This window comes from Brugia malayi (genome assembly GCF_000002995.4).
Source record: "Brugia malayi strain FR3 genome assembly, contig: Bm_v4_Chr4_scaffold_001, whole genome shotgun sequence".
Taxonomy (NCBI): domain Eukaryota; kingdom Metazoa; phylum Nematoda; class Chromadorea; order Rhabditida; family Onchocercidae; genus Brugia; species Brugia malayi.
In genome coordinates, this window is record NW_025062478.1 from 1,569,360 (window position 1) to 1,589,245 (window position 19,886).

Here is a 19,886-nt window from a genome sequence, read left to right on the forward strand (position 1 = left end):
AAAGAGGAAAAAGTGGAGAAAGAAAAGAAAATAAAGGAAAAGGAGGAAATGGAAGAGGAGGAGAAGGAGGAGGAGGAGGAGGGAAAGGAGGAGGAGGAGGAGAAAAAAAGAAAGAGGTAAAAGAAAGAAGAATGGTTGAGAGGAATTTTGTTCAATATTTATCTTAAGAGGATGATGGTTAGTTTAGTGTTTGGGATAGTTCGATAGGAACAAATCTATCTATTCACTTTTTATTTTTCAAAAGTATACTTAACTAATAAAGCTTAAATTCTAAACTTGAACTTTCCTTCTTTTTTTTTTTCTTTTTCTCCAACTTTCTCTCTCTCTCTCTCCCTCTCCCTTTTTTATTTATTTTCTTTTAATAGATATGTATATACCTGAAAAGAAAAAAAAAAAAAAGGGAAGGATGAATCACAAAAATTCAAGTCCACTTATTCATCATTTTCAAGTACTGTACAAAACGTATGATGATGATCATTAAGGATCTATTCAAATATGATTATCTATCATTGATATTATTACTTTTACTACAATTATTATTATTATTATTTATTTAATTAATATTTGCATTTCTATTTTTTTTTTAACGATTTTTTCTTTTTGAAATTTATCATTTATAGTAAAATAAAATTATTTTACAATATGTAGTATTGTTTTTGATTGTAGTGACATCTTTTAGTAATTAGTTAATAATTTTAAATATTAAACAAAATTATAAAAACATAAGAACAAAGTAAGTTGGTGATAAAAAAAAAAATAAGTTAATTCTCTTATAACTTAATTTCAATCAAATGAAATTCTATTTTTTTTAGCAAAATATATCTCAAATAATTGCGAAAAAAAAAAAAAAAACATATGAAGGCATTTTCTATCTTTTATAGTAATTTTTAGACTGATTTTTATAACTTTTGATAGTAATGAAGTAACTTTAGTAAGTTTTAACAATTAAATGGTTTTCGCAACCAAATAAAATTTATAATTGAAATAGGTTTGAAAAACTGCTTTATCATTACCAATTTGGAATATAATTTAGTTTAATAATACTAGTTTTCGTGACCTATTCGATTGCTCAGCAAATAAAACTCTTTACTTACTCAAACAAAACTGAATTTGTGATTAAACATTGAAAAAAAAAAAAAAAAAAAAAAACATTAAAAAATTAGCATTAGGGAATAAATTGCCATAAGTCTACTTCATAGATCAGTATTTTAAATTTGATCAGATAATAACATTTTTTAAACAAATTCAGGAAATATAATTTTAATAATATTATTTTTAAATACAATTTGTGCATGCAATCATCCACTTTCATTTTCAATTTAATTGAATCATTTCCATTACACTTTCAAAAGTTTTATTTTATGTTTAGTTAATTTTTAGTTTTCGTCTTATCCTCTCTGATAAATTTTCTTATCAATTATTCATCTGTTTCAATAATTGTTCAATTAAAAAAGCCTCTTAATCTAATTTCTAATTTCTGATTGTGAATTTTAATATTAAAAATAAAACAAATCAATCAGCTGTTGCATCAATATGCATAAACTATTGATTTATTGGCGGATCAAAAGTAAAAGTAAATTAAACATTAGCGGGAATTCTTCAAGATTCTATCAGATCTCTATTCTGTCAACAATTTCATATTGTGCAATCATTTTTATTGATTTTTTTATATTAATATATTTATGTGACAAATGTTTGATATCATTTATTAGCATTAGGTATGTTTCTTTTTTTTTTTTTTTCTTAGGGGTTTTTGTTTTGTAATTAAACTTAAATTCGAATTCTTTTGATCGCAGATCTGTAATTATTACTCATTAGATTTTTGCACTGAAATTGAACTTAAAATTAATTTTTTATGAGTAATTTGATTTTTTTTTAACTTTTTTCTGCATTTTATTTCATTAATTTTAAAAATTAAATGTAATTTATTAACTTTGAATGAATAGCTCTGTGTAAAAGTCAAACAAAATTCGATCATAATGAAAAATCGAAATTAACTAATAAAATCGACAAATGAATGAAGAAATTAATTATTTAGTGAAGGAATAAATAAATGTAAACTAATTATGCTATCGAAATTTTACTTTAAAGTTAGCTGAGTGGTAGATATTATTTGTTGTATGTTTTAATTAAATTTTATTCCCATGTAATCATCTATCGAATAAAACACAAAGTCACTTTTTTCTACATTTTATTTCATTAATTTTAAAAATTAAATGTAATTTATTAACTTTGAAATGAAAGGATTTGTTTTTAAGTTGAACAGAAAATTTTAAATCATTCACAAATTGTCTTCTTTTTTTTGCTTTTTTTGTCATCTAATATTTTTAAAATAAACCGAGCATAAAAAGGATATTTAAAAAGATATTAGCAATTTATTAATGAAATAAAATTATTTATAGCTTAGTGCAAAAATTATATGTTTTAAAATTTGATCATTCAGTTCTTCGTTCAATTCGAATTTAATTTGCAATATTAGGTTAAAATAGATAGAGTTATTATAATGAATTAGTATATTATAAAAGCTTTAGGTAATTTGATATAATGCTGCCATATGTTAAAGAGCGAAAAAAAGAAAAACCTAAAGCGTAAGATATAGTTTTACATTTTTTGCAGTTACAATAAATTTAACAATTAATTCAATAAAAAATTTAGAAATAAATTTAGTTATAGAAAAAAAAACAAAATGATTTTTATTTAAATTATCGAATGATTTGCATAGAAAAATTTTGTATTAAATTTTATAATAAAATTAATATTTTAGCTCGAGTTCATCAACGTTTGCTGAAAATGGCAGCAAACTCTGCATCGGGTAGTATAACATCATTAGAAGCATCACCAGTGGGTTTTTCCGGTTATCGACCAACAAATAGTACAATACATTCAGTAACCGGAACCGGTTCAAGTAATAGTGGTATGGGAACGGTAGTAGCAACACATGGAAGTGCTGCAACAGCATCATCAGCATTTAGTGCATCACCTTATCTTACCGGTCATTTTGGTAATAGTTATCAACCGGCACCAGATTTTTCAAGGTTAAATTAAAATAGAAATTTAATTTTAAACTGGAAAATTTGAACAATTCTGACAAAGTGCTATTAAAAGTGTAAAATATTTCATTTTAATTTTTTTTTTCTTTTTTAATAGAAATTATTAATTTCCTGTTTTACAGTTATGTTACAAATGCACCATCAGCTGCTGGTTGGTATGGTACTCATGATCCACGACTTGGTTTGTTTTATTATTCAAATAAATCATTCTATTTAAATTATTATTTTAATAAACTATACATATGCAAAAATTATTTATTCATTTATTTATTTACCCCTTATAGCCATTTATTTATTTTATATAAGTAGTATTAAGTTTGAATTTTGATTTTTAAATTTTACAAAATTAAGTTTTAAATGGAAGAAAAGTTTCTATTTTGAAATTTTATAAAATTTTATTTTGACTTCATTTACAAATAAAAATTGCTCGTAATTTATTATTCTTACAAAATAAGAGCTAATTAAATTAATATATTTTATGAAAATGTTCCGTCAAACAGGTAATGTATATGTGTGTCATTCTGTCATCCCTGGTGTGTTAATATAAAATTTTATTATTGATTTTATTTAATTCAATATATGAAAAAGTTCTACTTTGTTCAGTGATATCATTCAAATAAGTTGATAAAATATCATAGATTTAATAATTAACATAATTTAAATAATGAAAAACAAATCGATTACAGTTATTGAAAATTAAAATGAACAGAAAAAGTAAAAGTAACTTTTCTTACTCTTAATTTCAATACAAATGAGCAAATAAGTGATTATTGGAAAAGAAAATTTTAATCGAAATTTTATTACCTTTCTTTTTTATTATCAATTTTTAAAAAATTTGTCGAAAATAAATTATTTAAACTAAGTAAGCAAAAAAAAAAAAATTGGTTAATTAAGCAATATTTAAACATTGAAAATTTCAAATATAACTAAATAATTTTTTATGAAAAAAATTTGCATTCAATATTTTTCAATAATTAAAACTTCCCAACAATTTTTAGAAAGTTTGCAATTCAATTTAACTAAATTATAAAAAAAAAAAAATGAAAATTACTCTTTTCTACTTTCTTTTCTTTTACATTTATTAATTAATATTAGAAATAATTAGAGTAGTTTTACGGTACAAAATATCATTTTCGGTAACATATTGCATTGGTAGATAGTTACGGTATCTCGAAATTTGGATCAACTAGAAGTGGATAAAAAAAAAAGTGGTAGATTATCCGAATTTGAAGTTCTTAAACTTTGTTTACTACTTTATTATCAGATGATTAATCTTATTTACTATCTCACTATCATAAGATTAAGCTCACTGAATTACCGTCAAAAAAAAAAAAAAAAAAGGAAAAAAGAACCGCATTATATCAATTTGAATATTTCATTATTTAATCTTAATTTTTTTTGTTTTGTTCTAAAATTATTCATACACCTGTTTTTTTATATAAAACTTTTCTTTGTAAATTTTTTTGGCAATTTTTTTTCTTAAAACTATTATCAAACAATTGCATTCTTTTTTATTTTCCTTGCGTTTATTTTTTATCCTTATATTCTTTTAATTATTTTCCTTACTTATTAAATTCATTTATTGTTTGTTCATGTATATTTTTGCATCATTTTCTTTTCCAAATTATATCTATTTTAAATTATTTTATTTTGGTCTTTTCTTAATTTTAATGTTAAATTATTTTTATTAATTTAAATTTGTTCCCTTTTTGCCAAATTCATTTAAAATATTGCAATATTAGCTTGAATCAAATCATTTCTTTTCATTTTTCATCCAAATTATTTATTAGTAAATTTTAATATTTACAAATTTATCATATTCAAACTATTCATCAATTTTTGTAAAATTTCCTCGTCTATTCTTTTTGACTCTTTTTTTCTCCTTCTCCTGACTCTCTCTGTCTCCCTCTTTCTTTATTTCTTTTATTCTATATTTGATTACTTTTAAATTTAAAATAAAGTATCGTAGAATTAGAAAATGAATGAAATGCTATGAAATTTTCTCTTCTTTTCAATCCATCATTTTGTCATTTGAAATCAATTCATTGTATAGTTAGTTTTCTTTTCTAATTTGTATTTGATAGTTGCGAAAATTAAACAAACATGGGTAAAATATACGGGCAAACATTAACTAAAATAGACAGAATAAGAAAAGGGGAAGTTAAGGTATAGTTATCGAAATAATCGATTAAAGATTAAAAAATATTACCATGAAATGTAAATTTTCAAAGAAAGAATAGCATTTGGATGTATGATTTATGTAAATATTGTATCTGATATGGTATTGATAGAAAATTATCAATAATAAGTAAGGTAAGATTAAGGTAAAGTAAAGTAAAGTAAGATAAGGTAAGGTGAGGCAAGGTATACATACGCATAAATGTACAGTAATCCAATTGCAATATTAGTTTTTTTTTTTTTTAAGTCAAAAAAAGAAAAATAAAAAATAGTAATGAAAAAAGTTTAAAATTTCTAAAAATTTGAATTTGTAATTGTTTTGTTTTTCGAAATTTTAAATAAGTTATCAAATTTTGATCAAATGCATTAGAATTTTTAAAAATTTTTAATCGTTGTAAAGAAGAAAGGAGTAAAATGAAAAATTTTGTAAAGCTAAAAAAGTTCAATAATTTTCTTTTTTTTTTTTTTTTTTTTTCAACTATTTAAAAACAAAATTAAATAAAATTTTTTCTATTTCTTTATTAAAAAATATTTGATAATAAATGAATTTAGAATTAATGTTTAAATTTTTTCCATAAAAATTATCAATTTTTTTTTTGTTTTATTTCTTTTTAACATACTTTTTCCTATATTTCAATGTATTTTAATTAAATTTAATTTCTTTTTTAAATTTTATTATTTATCTAACAAATATTGTTTTTTTCTATTCTTTTTTTTTTGCCATTAACACTACTACTACCGGCACTAATAGTAATAATATTAATAAAATAATAATAACATTTATTATCACAAATTTATTTAATTAATTTATAACCCATTATCAATTAATTAGCAGTAATAATAGCTTTATAAAAATAATTAATTATTAAATAAATGAATGATAAAGTAAAAAAAAAAAAATGATCGTCAATTTATTATAATATGATTAAACAATAAATGATAAATTTATACCCCTGCTGGTATATTTGTCACTTTCCCACTTTCTTTTCTAGATTTATATGTATGTTTATGTATGTGCATGTATGTGTGTATGTGTATGTGTGTGTATGTTTGTATGTTGAATAAGTTATATAAGTTAGATGCACGGGAATTAGATAAAACTTCTATTCATTTGTTGTGAAAAGAGACAATTTTATGATGAGTGAACAGCAGGAAACCAAAAAATTTTTTTTGTCTAACTAATCACACAGCACTAAATCATAAATACTTTTTTTTTTTTATTGTTCTTTTTTTTTTTTTTTTTTTTTTTCAATCTTTAATTTCTTTTTAAATTAAAATATTAATAATTATCTGTTTGAAAAAAGAAAAAACTGATTGAAAAATTTAATTGATAATAATAAATTAAACTGCATAAAAAACAAATAATTAATGTGCTTAAATTAAATTTTTAAAATTTTATATTTTGTAAATTATGTTAAAAATTAAATTTTCATTTTATTTTATAAATTGCAAATGTATAACCATAACAAATGTAATTAAATTATACAATAATGAAATTTAAAAAAGAAAAAAAAAAAACGAATGAAAATGCTTGGAACAGAAAAAAAAAAAAAAAGGTTTTATAAATTGCAGTACCACGATTAGGTTCCAGTTTTGGCCTTAATTGTGGTATTAATCCAGCTCATGCGGCAATGCAAGGATTACAATTACCACTTTCTGGTCACGTTGGTTCCAGACGTAAACGACGTGTACTTTTTTCACAAAATCAAGTTTATGAATTAGAACGACGCTTTCGTGCATCCAAATATTTAACAGCACCGGAACGTGAAGCATTAGCAAATTCAATTGGACTCTCAGCAACACAGGTTTAATGCTCAATTTCAAGTTTTATTGATTTATTTTTTATTTTGTTTGTTTCATTTGTTTTATTTGCAACAAAATTTTCTGTAAATTTTTTTAAAAAAAAATTAAAATTATTATTTTAGGTGAAAATTTGGTTTCAAAATCATCGTTACAAATGTAAGCGTCAAGAAAAGGAGCGCAAAATGACCGATGGTAATAGAGGACGAGATGAAAGTCAATCACCTGGACCATCTAGGACACCAACACCGTTAGATAGTAGTAGCATTGATAAGTATGTTTATATTATTAGCATTTAATTTTAATTTTTATTTAAATTTTTAATGAATAATAGAAATTGAAATGAAATGAGTAATACGATTTTAATGTCAAATTATGTTTATTTGAAAATTAAAATTGTTACTAAAAGAAATTGAGTAATTTTTCTTTTGGTTTTTTTTCTTTTTCTTGTTTTCACTCAAATTTTTTGCTTGAAATTTTAATTTTAAATTTTAAAAATTTTCATATTTCTACTTGCATCTTATCAGTTATCTTTTTTGTCTATCATTTTGTCTTTACGGATTAATAATTTGTAGAAAAATGAATGTTTCAATACTGGTTAAAGATGGAAAACGTTGTGATAATGCACATGCTGTTACCGGTGTTGTACCGGATTCAAATCAGGAACATTTGTTAAATTTAAGTGCATTACCTGATGGTATACCGGATTTAAAAAATCAATTTTATCAACAAGTATGTTTTATTTTCTTTTAAACATACGTAAAAATATACTAATAAAAAGAAAAAAATTTCTGTGAATACTAATTGTAGTATTATAATTAATTCAAAACTAAATTACAACAAATTAAAAATTATTTTCAAATCGTTAAATACGCTTAAATAAATCAAAAATACAACTGGAAAATAAGAAAAAATAATTTTTTTTTTTTAAAGAAATTGTAGTTAATTTAGCTGATAGTATTTTTAAAATATAAAGTAAATTACAAAATTTTTTTTTAAATTTTTTTTTTAAAGGCAATGTGTCAACCGAGCAATATGTATCAGCAAGGAGCATTTCCATTTCCGCCATTTGGTGCGCAACCGTATCCAACTGCTCAAAATCCATACTATCCATATTATGCAAAATAAAAATTAATTTATATTAGAAAATAAAAAAAAAAAAAAAAAATGAATAAGCATTGTTGTTATTTATTTTTTTATAAAAAATTTTTTTTTTCAGATTAGTCTATTCAATTATTTGAATTTATTGTACATTTTAAATTCTAATCCTTTCTCATTCCATTAATGCTTTTTCTATTTATGCAAAAAAATGTTGAGGACGATTATATAATTAATTTTTTTATTAATTTAAAAAATGCTTCTTGTTAATTTTTTTTTTTTTTGCAATCAAATGCTTGTTTAAGTACTATTTATTTGGTTAATTTTGTGAACTTAACATTTCATCTAAACTTGATCGAATACCTATATTATACACTGATACTGATAATGGTGATAACAGCGATGAATACTGATCAAAATGATAATATTTATTCCATAATGTTTTAGCATACAATTTGACGATTTGTTATTTTAGTTAACTTTTATGAGAATTTTCATAAATTTATTCGTATACTAATTCAATTAAATTAACAAAACGATGATAAAAATTGAAAAACGAATAAAAATTTTCAATGAAAGATTTTGTTTATAATTTTACTAACTTTTTAATTCGAAATTACTCATTGATTGATTGATTGATATGAATTAAAGAAAACAAAGAAACACTAATCAATAATTTATATATTTAAGTGTATATTATCACTATTATATTGATTGAACAATAATTTTTTTTAATAAAACTTAAAAATTACATTAAACCATACAAATAGTTAACTTTGGGTAGCATTTCATATACTTTCATTTTTGATGCAATTTTTTTTTTTAATTTCTTTTATTGTATAATAATTGCATTTGCTTTTATCTTTAAAATATTTTTTTTTTCCTTTCCCTTTTTTTTTTGTTTTTTTTTTTTGGTGCTATATTATTATTAATAGTATGTTTGTTACAATCTGTAAATTTATTTTATAGCTATTGTTTTCGTTTTTTCATTTTATTTTAAATTATATTATTAATTTATATGAAAACTTTCATTTTTTTTTTCTTTTATTTTCCTTAACAAAATAATTTGATAAATTTAGAAAAGTTTGCAATCATTTCTTTTTTTATTATTTATTTGTCAAAAAAAAAAAAAACGAAGAAAAAAACGAAATGCTTTGTAAGAAATCATTAAAAATCTTTTTTAGAATAAATAGAAAATAAATTTTTTCAATCTGCGAGGAGAAAAAAAAAAATGAAAAACCAAATAAATAGAAAAATTAGACAATATATGCCTTTTATATACATATGTATGTATAATTATGTAGAAAATTAAAATACTAATATTAGTACTTATTGGTATCGAATGCATTAAATTAAATTCTTTTCATTTCCATTTCTTATTTTATTTTCCTTTTTTGGTGGCATATTTGTATTACAGTTAATAAAAGCTTTCAATTGATTTCACTTCTGTCTTTCACTTGTAAACAATCACTATGCATTCCAATTATTTTCTTCTTGTCACACTTATAAAAGTTTCAAATATTTTTTCACGTGAAATCATTCGATTATTTGAACGTGTTACGTGCAATTTCTAGCTAACAGAGAAAAAAAAAAAAGAATGCAAACTTTACATTGTGTTAATTTTTGCGTCAAATAACTCGTTTTTCTTTCATTATTTATTTTTTAATCCATGATCCAAGTAATAATTTTAACAAAAATGAAATAAACAAAATTTAAATTTAATAACACAAATACTTTCTTTACAACAAGCAAATTAACATTGGCACAAACTTTTTTATAAAACATTTTTTTTTTTAACATTTTTATTCAAAGAAGTTATAACATATACCCAAAATAATGAATAAATTTAAAAAAAAAAATAAGCAATATTTTTAGCACAAATTTATTACAAAATTTTAATAGCATTCTTGTATATACCTTTCAAGGTGTACTGTTATAATATTTTACAATTTTAATAAAATAAAATAAATTCTTTTATTTCAAAGTAATAAATTAGCTCTTCCATAAAATTATAATAAAATTTAAAATATTTAAATATTTCAAACATTTTATACATTGGAAAATAATCGTCAATTATTGATCAATGTTACATAGAATTATTAATCAAAGAAATAAAAATTTTTCACTTCCGGCTAACCTACCAATGACCTTCATTGCATTCATTGCATTTAATCTTATTAAAATTTATTATTGAAGTATTTTTAAATGGATAAACTCTGATCGATTGCAAATTGTAAATAGCAAAACGAAATTATTATATGTAAATTTTCTACATATGCGTAAATAATAAATGTATACTGCAATTAATTTCAAAAAGGTGAAAAAAGGTTATGGAATGGATCAATCAAATTGATGAATTAATTTAGATTCTAACAGTTCAATTAATTGTAACATATAAATTACTGAATTTGTCGGAATGTTTTATTCCCAAAAAAAAAAAAAAAAAAAAAAGCAAAACTGCTAATTATTACTTTCCAATAGAGGTAACAAATGAAATTATACCTTTCATCTTTTTTTTTTTTTTAAAGAATAGCTTGAAAATTACAATGATTACAAATATTTGAGTATAGCGCCTCATAATTTACGCATCATTACCTCATCTTAAGTAATGCATTAATTAGATTAGAATTTATGCTTACTATGTTGGCTGGAATTCCTGCTGTTCTCATTGACCGTTATATCCATTATAATAGTATTAAAAAAATTTTTTTCTTTTCCTTTTTTTTTTTTTTTTTTTGATTATGTAAATTAAAAAAAAAAAAAGGAAAATATCTTTTAGACAAAAAAAAAAAAATATTTAAAGTTTTTGAAAAAAAAATTTTTTTTTTTTGCAACAGTAAAATTTGCATTATAACAACTTTTGTGTATAAAAGTTCAAAAAAAAAAAAAAAAAATAGTAGAGCTTATCTTATTTTTAAATGAATATTTTGCAAATTTTGGATATTTGATACTAAATTTAAAAATTAAGAATAAAGTATTATAATTTGATAAAAATGATTATAATACATGCATATATTTTGTGCCTTAATCAGAATGATTTGAATGTGTAAAATTGAATGAAGCGTTAAACAAAAAATGTATTTTCAAGTTATTAATAATATTTTTAAATCAAATAAAATTATTCTTTTATTCATATTAAAAAATTTTTACACAAAAAATTAAAATTGGTACTGCTATTTGCATTAATTGTTATTTTAGAAAATGCATAATATATTTTATGAATCTAAAAGCAAAAAAAAAAAAAAAATCCTTTAATGTTCACAATTAATTTCATATGTTGGGATTAGTTTTCTTGTTCAATAATTTTGTTCAAGAAAAAACAAAAAAGAAAAAAAAGGAAAATAAAAATTAGAAATGGGTATGAGTTCATGACCCTATAAATCATCTAAAAGTATTAAAATGTTTCTAAGATAGTTTTATCCTCAATAATCCGTCAAAATATCTATCAAAAGTTGACTTAAGTAATGGTAGTAGCACTAATAGCAGTAGTAGTAGTAGTAGCATTAGCAATAATAGCACAAAAGTAAACAATATCAAAAGTACCGCAATTCCTTAAAAAAAAAAAAAAAAAGAAATAAAGTTGACCATTTATGAGGATGATGAAACCTTTCGGTGACACCAAAACGTTGCAATCTTTACCTTATTTACCCTTTAATTTTATCATCTTCCATTTTGTCGCTTGTCATCAAAGTAAATTATTGAGTGTGTACTAAAAGCTTTTTTTGTTTACATAGATAAATAACTCAGTGGTCAGAATAGTAACAGTAACCATAGCAATAATATTAATAATCATAAAACCGATAATAATAATAATAAAGTATCAATAATGATAATGATAATTGTATCAATGTTAATAATGATTGCGACAAATTATTCATCTATTCATCTCATTAAGCTGATTAATTATTAAATTATTTGATGAAATATGTCATCATTTTGTCAACAATATACATCTAATAATGTACATCTCAAGTATGTGTTAATTAAATAAATTGAGATCTTAGTAGAATAAAATAATTAATAAATTCAAATAAATTTTGACTTAAAGTTACTTTTAAAATATGAATTGCATTAAATACAAACTTTTTTAGATCATAAATTCATCATTAAGCGATTAGTCTAAAAAATTAATTTTTATTATACCAGAACTATTCGACATCTAAATTTTATTTCGCTTAGAAATATTTAACTTTTCTTTAGCTCAGTAAATTTTATGAAAATCTTTGCGCATTTATACTGAAAACAATTATGTTTCTTCTTGATTTTTTTTTTTTTTTTTTATAAAGCAAAATCAATCCTTAAGAATTCAATATGAAAAAGACAAAGAAATGATTTCGACATAAATTTTTAATTTGAATAAAATGAAAACAATAGAATTGTTTCTTTTAATTAATTCATTTTATAATAGTTACAAAAAAAAAACTTAAAAACAATTCTGAAAAAAGTTTTTTTCTTCTCCATTGTTTCATTTTTTAATTTATATATGTTATGGAAATGTAAAATAATAAAATAGAAAATTTTTTGATTCTTTTGCAAACAAAATTTATTTTTTTTTTTCAGAATTTATTTGAACCTTTCGAATGAAAGTATTGAAATGATTGAAATTATAAATTGACATTTTGCATTTTCATTATAAATGTTTTGTATTTTATTTTTTGCCAGTACTACGGTAGATGACATTTTTATGCAAATGCATTTGTGATGAAGAATATTTGTCACGAAATACTACTTATGTTCATCATTAATGATACCTTTGCTAATCGTCTCTAAAATATGCATAATCCGATTTTTTGCTCAATGGCTAAAAATTTTCCAAAATTCCAATATTAGCGTATAATTTTTGATATTTCAATTTTTGACATCAATTTCTGATATTACATTCATTCATTATTATATAACAAACATAATTAATTAATATCAGAAAAAAAAAAAATTGATTTCTTTTTTCAAATTTATATAAAATAGCAAAATATGCTACAACTTTTAATGGTAGCTAAAGATTTGTAGCAATTTTAATGACTAAACTTAATTTATTTTTGATTTGCAACTATTTTTCTTTTCTTATTTCATATAAATTTGAATTTTAATGAGTTTTTAAAATGAAATTTGCTTGATAGAAATAGTTTGAGTTAATAAATTGTAAACAATTGTTTATATTAGGTTTAAAAATCTTTTTTTTTTTCACCAAAAGTTTATTTCTATCATCATCATTATCAATAGCATCACTATAATTATCAATTTTGTCATGAAAGCATTTTTCAGTAAAAGTCATATTGAAATTTTTAAAATGCTTGCAAATAAATTTTTTCCAACGAATATTTTCTCAATTTTAATTTATCTAAAGTTTTTTTTGCTATTTAAAATTTTCATTCCAACAAGTGAATTAATTGTAATTTTATGTGTAAAATACTGCAAATGAAAGAAAAAAAATGCAATTAAAAATACAATTAGGTTATAAAATTATTATAAAATTTTTTCATAAGTAAACAAATTTTCAATGCTTATATTTCTTATCTATTATCGCTATCTTAATCTAATATCATTAATTATCATTATTATAATATTATAAAGTATAATAATCATAATTTTATTTTTTGTATTAATTTTTCTTTCTTTTCTTTCCTTCCGCCTTTTTAAATTATTATTTATCCAATCTCAAATAAAAATTACAACATTTATTTTTTTTAAAATCATATTATAATTTAAAAAAGAAAAGAAAACATATGTTTTAAAAATTCACCCATCATAATAATCTATTAATTGCTATAACAACAACAACAATTGCAAATAACACTTCTTCAATCAATGCATACTACCGTATCCTTTTATTATCATTTGTCTACTCTCTTTCAATCGTCCAATTCAATTCAATTCATTTCAATTCAATTCAATTCAATCAACCAAACAACTAACCAATCATCAGTTCATCCATATTTATCTTTCAAGAGTTCTTATAATGAATTTGTTAAATGAAATAGCTAGTTAATCATTATCTTTATCTTTCATTTCTTCTTCCCCATTTATTTCATTCAATCTCTCTCTCCCTTTCTCTCTCTCTCTCTCTCTTTCTCTTTCTCTCCCTCTTTCATTCATCTTTTTCATTTATTACTTACAAATATTTCGTTGAGTAATAATCATAGTTGTGCTAGTAGTATAATCTTAAAGCTAACTTTATCTTTCATGAAATCAACAAAAGTTGTTATTGCATAAATAATTTGAGTAAACAATTAAGCAGCCCTATACTATCATAACCCTATTTTCATTTTTAATCCAATCAATTAATTTTAAATTTCATTTCAAACACAAATTATTTTCATTTCATTAAAACTATGATCAAATATGGTGAAATAAAAATGAGAAACAAAAATAAAATTAAAGAAAAAAAAAAAAAAAAAGAAGGAAATATTAATGAAAATATTATTACTACTTAAAAAAAAAAGACATTTAACAGTTTGCTTTCAACAAGATTTTATTACTAAAATTTTTACTAAAATTAAATGCAAAAAATTGAGAAATTCTTAAATTACGGTTACGTTCAAATAATTAATCAAATAATTCATATTTTTTGATGGAAAAATTTATTGCACTTTGAGTTAAACATAAAAAGTGGCAAACAGATTGAAGAAAAAAGGTTTACTTTTTTTAATGAATGCTAAATTAAATTTTAATTTATTTTTTCTTCCATAAACATTGTTTTTTATTTATGTTTGAAAAGCAAATGCATATAACAATTACACTTTTTCAAAAAAATTTAAGAAACCGTAATTTTTTTTTCTAGTGAACTAAGACAAAATTTTTCATAAAAAATTTTTAAATTTAAAAAAAAAAAAAAAAAAAAAAAAATTATATTTGCTAAAAGAATTAGAGTGAGAAAAAAAAAAGGAAAAATAAAAATAAGGTAAAACTTTCCGGAAGTATGGAATATTTTTTTTTTTTGTTATCGTGGAAAACGTTTGACCTTTCTCTCTGTCTTACACTGTCTTCCCCTCTCTCTCACAGTTGTATCTTAACCTTATGAACACCTGAGGGTACTCCAGTGTCATTCATTCATTCATTTCCCATTGCTTAGAAATCATACATTTGCGTTCTCTTCGTCAACCCAACCTTTTTTCTCTTTTTTTCCCACTTACGATGGTTACAGGAAAATAACCACTTAACCTACCTGAAGGGAATATTGAACGGAAATAAAAGAAGATAGAAATGAATGTAACCGGATGTCTGATAATTAATGAATGAATGAATGATTCATTTATCGAGAATCATAACTTCATGTGATTTCTAAGTTAAAAATGTTGAATTTGAAGTGTATCGATTGATTAATCCTAGCATTTAATCTCGGTGAGAATGAAGCAGAAAGAATGAAAAAGAATTCAACCGGATTTAACAATTATAACTTCATGAAATTTTTATTAAAATTTTATTTTCAAACGTTACTGATTAGACTTAAAATTTATTTCTGTTATATTTATATTTTGCTAGAATTAATAAATAATTGATTGATTAAATCAAAATAACTTATCTAAAAATTCTACTCAATTCATTGTCAATTAATTACTGAAAAGATAGATGAAAATTGTGATTGAATGGAAGAAATTTTGTAATTTTGCTTTATTCATTTTCATATTAATTAAAAATGAAATATATTTAATTAAATTTATATTATCTAAAAATTTCATAAAAATAATTAATGATAATGATAATGATGTTAATAACAATAATAATAAGATTTTATTTTTGCACTATAATTATTTATAATGAAATTTTTTATACGAAGATATCAAAATAATTAAATAATTAGTGAGAGCATAATTAGAATTACTTCAAAAAAAAAAAAGTGAATAAATAAATAAAGTGGTATTAATTTACCTCATTTGCAGTATTAAATGTTACTAATTTTTCCGTCAAATGCGGCATTTTCTTTTTTTTTTTTTTTTTTTCTACGATATTTCTATAAATTAGATTAAGATAAAAGGAATTATTGTTCAGTACTTAGTAACGGTTATTAGAAATTGTTTATTGAGCATTTAATTGGCCCAATATGGTTTATGTTTTATTTACTGAAAAGATTAGCAAATTACCGCAAAAGTATATATCATTTTCGTCATTTTCCGCCAAACATTCTTCCACTTTACCTCATCTGATCTGATCTGATCAACATGACAAAGTTTGAGAAGTGAAGTGCTTACCTTTTAACTATTTACTTAGTTGCAAATTTCAACGAAAAGAAAACCACAGAAGAAAAATAAGTTTACAATCTCACAGATATATATTTACATATATATATATTAAAACTTAAAAAATTTAAATAACACATATAAATTTTGATAAATAAATTCAAAAATTTAATTTGATGCAAATTAGATTTTATATACTAGAATTATACAAGAATAAATTTTATAATTACAGGAAATATTTTATTTCCTTATCTTATCATCGTTTTATTTTTTTAGCTTAAACTTTTTTAAATTTATATTTTTCAATATATATTTATATGCATCAAAAATTATTCGAACAAATAATTTCTTTTTCATCCTTAAATTTTAGATTTGTTTACTGCTAGAATGATTTAATAGTATGTTTTGTTGGAAGAATATTGGAATAGCTTAATAATATTAATAATAATAGTTTAATTATTAATAGCAGTTGTTTAACACTACAAAAAATTAGTCGCATTGTTTATTCAAGGTTTTTGGACAAATGCTGCGAATTTGTTTACCAAATTACGTCATCGTAATTAGCTAATTAGTGTTGATTATAATCGTGTAATTCAATTAGTAAATTGATCTCTCCTTCTCTCTCTCTCTCCCTTTCTCTCTCTTCCTTCACATGTTGACTGCTATATACTTTAATTTTCTTATGTGTCATAAACTTTTTTTTTCAATATGAAAGAATTTTAAATCGTAAAGTTTACAGATTTTATTTGATTAAAAAATATAAATGCAAACTCATATAAATTAGGACAAATTGATTTTTTTTTTTTCTATTTTTACATTAAATTTATGATTTTATATTAAAAGCAAAAATATCATATTTTTGTATTTTAGTTTACCAAATTAAAGATTAAAAAAAGAAAAAAAAAAACTGAATGAATAAAATGAATGATATGGAAATTAGAAACCAAAAATAATTAATATAATTAATAAAAAATAAAAAAAATTAAGTCAAAGAAAAACGAATAACTAACAGTAATTAATTAATAGATAAGTTAAAATAATGAAAATGTATGTATATATTATAACAAAATATATAATTGTAGTAATAAAAAAAATTTTTCTAATTTTTTCATAATATATTTTAGTCATTTTAAAATTAAACAAATGATGGTTAATTAACAGCATCGAAACAAATCATACTTATTTCTTATTTGTCATGCATAAATCATTTTGCTTATTCATTCGGTGCCACTTCTAAATCAACCTTTAACCTTTGGTATCCTTAAAGTGGTTCAAATTACTTCTTCTTTCGATGACTAATTTTATAAAGTGCCGCCTTACTGATGACCTTATTACATCTCATCTAATATCAATAGCCAACAATTGTCCATTTCATTAATGGACACACAGATGGACATTCTCATAGCATTCAGAAAAATATGAATTTTAGATGCTTAAATTAATATTGTTTAGCTTAATTTATTATATTTTGCAAATAATTTTGCTCAAATATTGATAAATGTTTATGACAACATTTTATCATTTATCTTATCACTAGTGAATTTGTTGAAAACGAACAAAATGAAATTAATTAGCAAAAAATGTCTTTTTTTTTTATAAAGTATTTTTTATTTTCAAAGATGAGTTTTTTCTTTTGCACTATTGTTTTAAAAATTTAACAGTGTAATGTCTTTTTTAGCTCTTTCATCTTGACATCAATGAATTAATTTATTTTTTAGCTGTAATTTTTTGAAATTTATCCTATTATCAGTGAAATTTATCGCTATCATTTTATCACTTTTTTTTTTTTTTTGTTATCGACAAATGCATTTATACTTAATTCTATTTTTTTTTTCTCTTTTTTTTTGATATTAGCTAATGATGCTAATTTTAGTGGAATATGCAATACTTGTAATGATAAACTTCTGATATATTTTAGAAAAGAAATTTTTATTGTTTTTTAAAAAACAAATTTTGACAATGCTCAATTACTAAATTTCAATTGATATTTCACAAAATATTTCATTTAAAATAATATTATTTTAAAGTTTATTATTAATAGCAAACAAAAGCGAAAAATTTCACAAATTGAAAATATTTTATTCTTCCGTTGCTTTCTTTTCTTTTTTTTTTCTTTCCTTTCATTATTCACATAACATATAAATATAAATTTCATTATACATTTAATAAAATGTTTCATTTTTAAAAATTTTTTTTCTTATTTTTAAATGATAAATCAAAAAAAAAAAAAATCTTTTTCTTTCTTTCTCTCTCTTTCTCTCTTTTTTTTCATTGTTTACAAAAGTAAATTGATGTTAAAAAAGAAAAAAAAAAAAGTTCAAATTATAAATTTAACTTTTTATGGAAAGTTGAAATATTTGTGATCAAACAAATTGAATGAAAATGAATTAAATGACAATGTAAAAGAGAAACATAAAAGATGAACAAATAAATGATGAAATATGTGAGAACAATTGATTCATTGTTAATTTGAAGTGATGTGAAGTGGAGCAATTAAAAATGCTGTAAAAGCAATCGTGAATGAATGAATGAATGAATCGATGGAATGAATGAATGAATGAATGAATCGATGGAATGAATGAATGAATGAATAAATGTTAATAAATATGGTATTTAGATAAATTTGAATGAGAAAAATTTACGCATCATATAAATTTTCAACAATATATTCGTGTTATTTTTGCACGATTTATTTATGGTAGTTAATAATCATTGTAATCATAATAGTAATAACCATTATAATCATAATAATAATAATAATAATAATAAGAGGAAAAAGAAGAATAGCAATAACAATTGGAACATATGGTTTTTTTGTTAAGCAAATTACGGTAAGTTATCATTTTGTTAATTTATTTTCAACATTATGAATGTGTGGAATAAATTAGCATTTAATTGAATTTGAAAATAAATATAAGGAAGCAGAAATATGATATATTATAAGTTTATGAGTAAAGGAAATATGAAATTTTACAGATTTAAAAGTAAAATAAATTAAAAAATATGAAATGCTGTATATATGAAAAAAAAGTGCATGTAGTAAAAAAAAATATATGAAAAAATATGAAATACTAAAAGTTTGCAAAGTAATACATTAAAACATAAATAAATATAAACAAAAAAAAAAGAATGAAAGGGAAGGAGAAATTATTTATTTTTAAAATATATCTAAAAATTTTTATGCTTGGAAGAAAAAAAAGAAAGGTTGAAAAGAAAAATTAGGAATAATTAGAAAAGAAAAATTAAAAGTGAAACGAAAATAATATGAAAAGCGCAAATTAGCTAGGAAAAATAATGTGTTAAACAATATTTTTATAAAATTTGAAATGAGAAAATTTTGATTTTTTAAAAACTATTTTAAAAAAGTAGAAAATTTATGACTTTTATCATTTTGTATAGTTCATTGAATTAATAAACAATAATTAAAATTCATAATAGTTCAATAATTTACATTTTATGCTGTAAGTAAAAGAAAAAATTAGAAAACAAATTAAAAATCTTTCACATTTTCCAAATATTTTATTAATATTACATTTAAAAAACAAAAATTTCGGTACATATATGAATAATTTCAAAAAAAAAAAGG

The 19,886-nt window shown here is 21.3% G+C and overlaps 1 protein-coding gene across 1 annotated transcript; it reads left to right on the plus strand.

The window, feature by feature from the left end:
* Positions 1-2,554: 2,554 nt before the first annotated feature.
* On the plus strand, positions 2,555-8,156 carry Bma-ceh-27 (Uncharacterized protein; the record flags this gene model as incomplete). Its single annotated transcript, XM_043081301.1, has 7 exons — positions 2,555-2,588; positions 2,765-3,035; positions 3,173-3,231; positions 6,801-7,033; positions 7,154-7,302; positions 7,604-7,760; positions 8,043-8,156. The coding sequence occupies 7 exons, from the start codon at positions 2,555-2,557 to the stop codon at positions 8,154-8,156; spliced, it is 1,017 nt and encodes a 338-aa protein (XP_042937235.1).
* Positions 8,157-19,886: the final 11,730 nt, after the last annotated feature.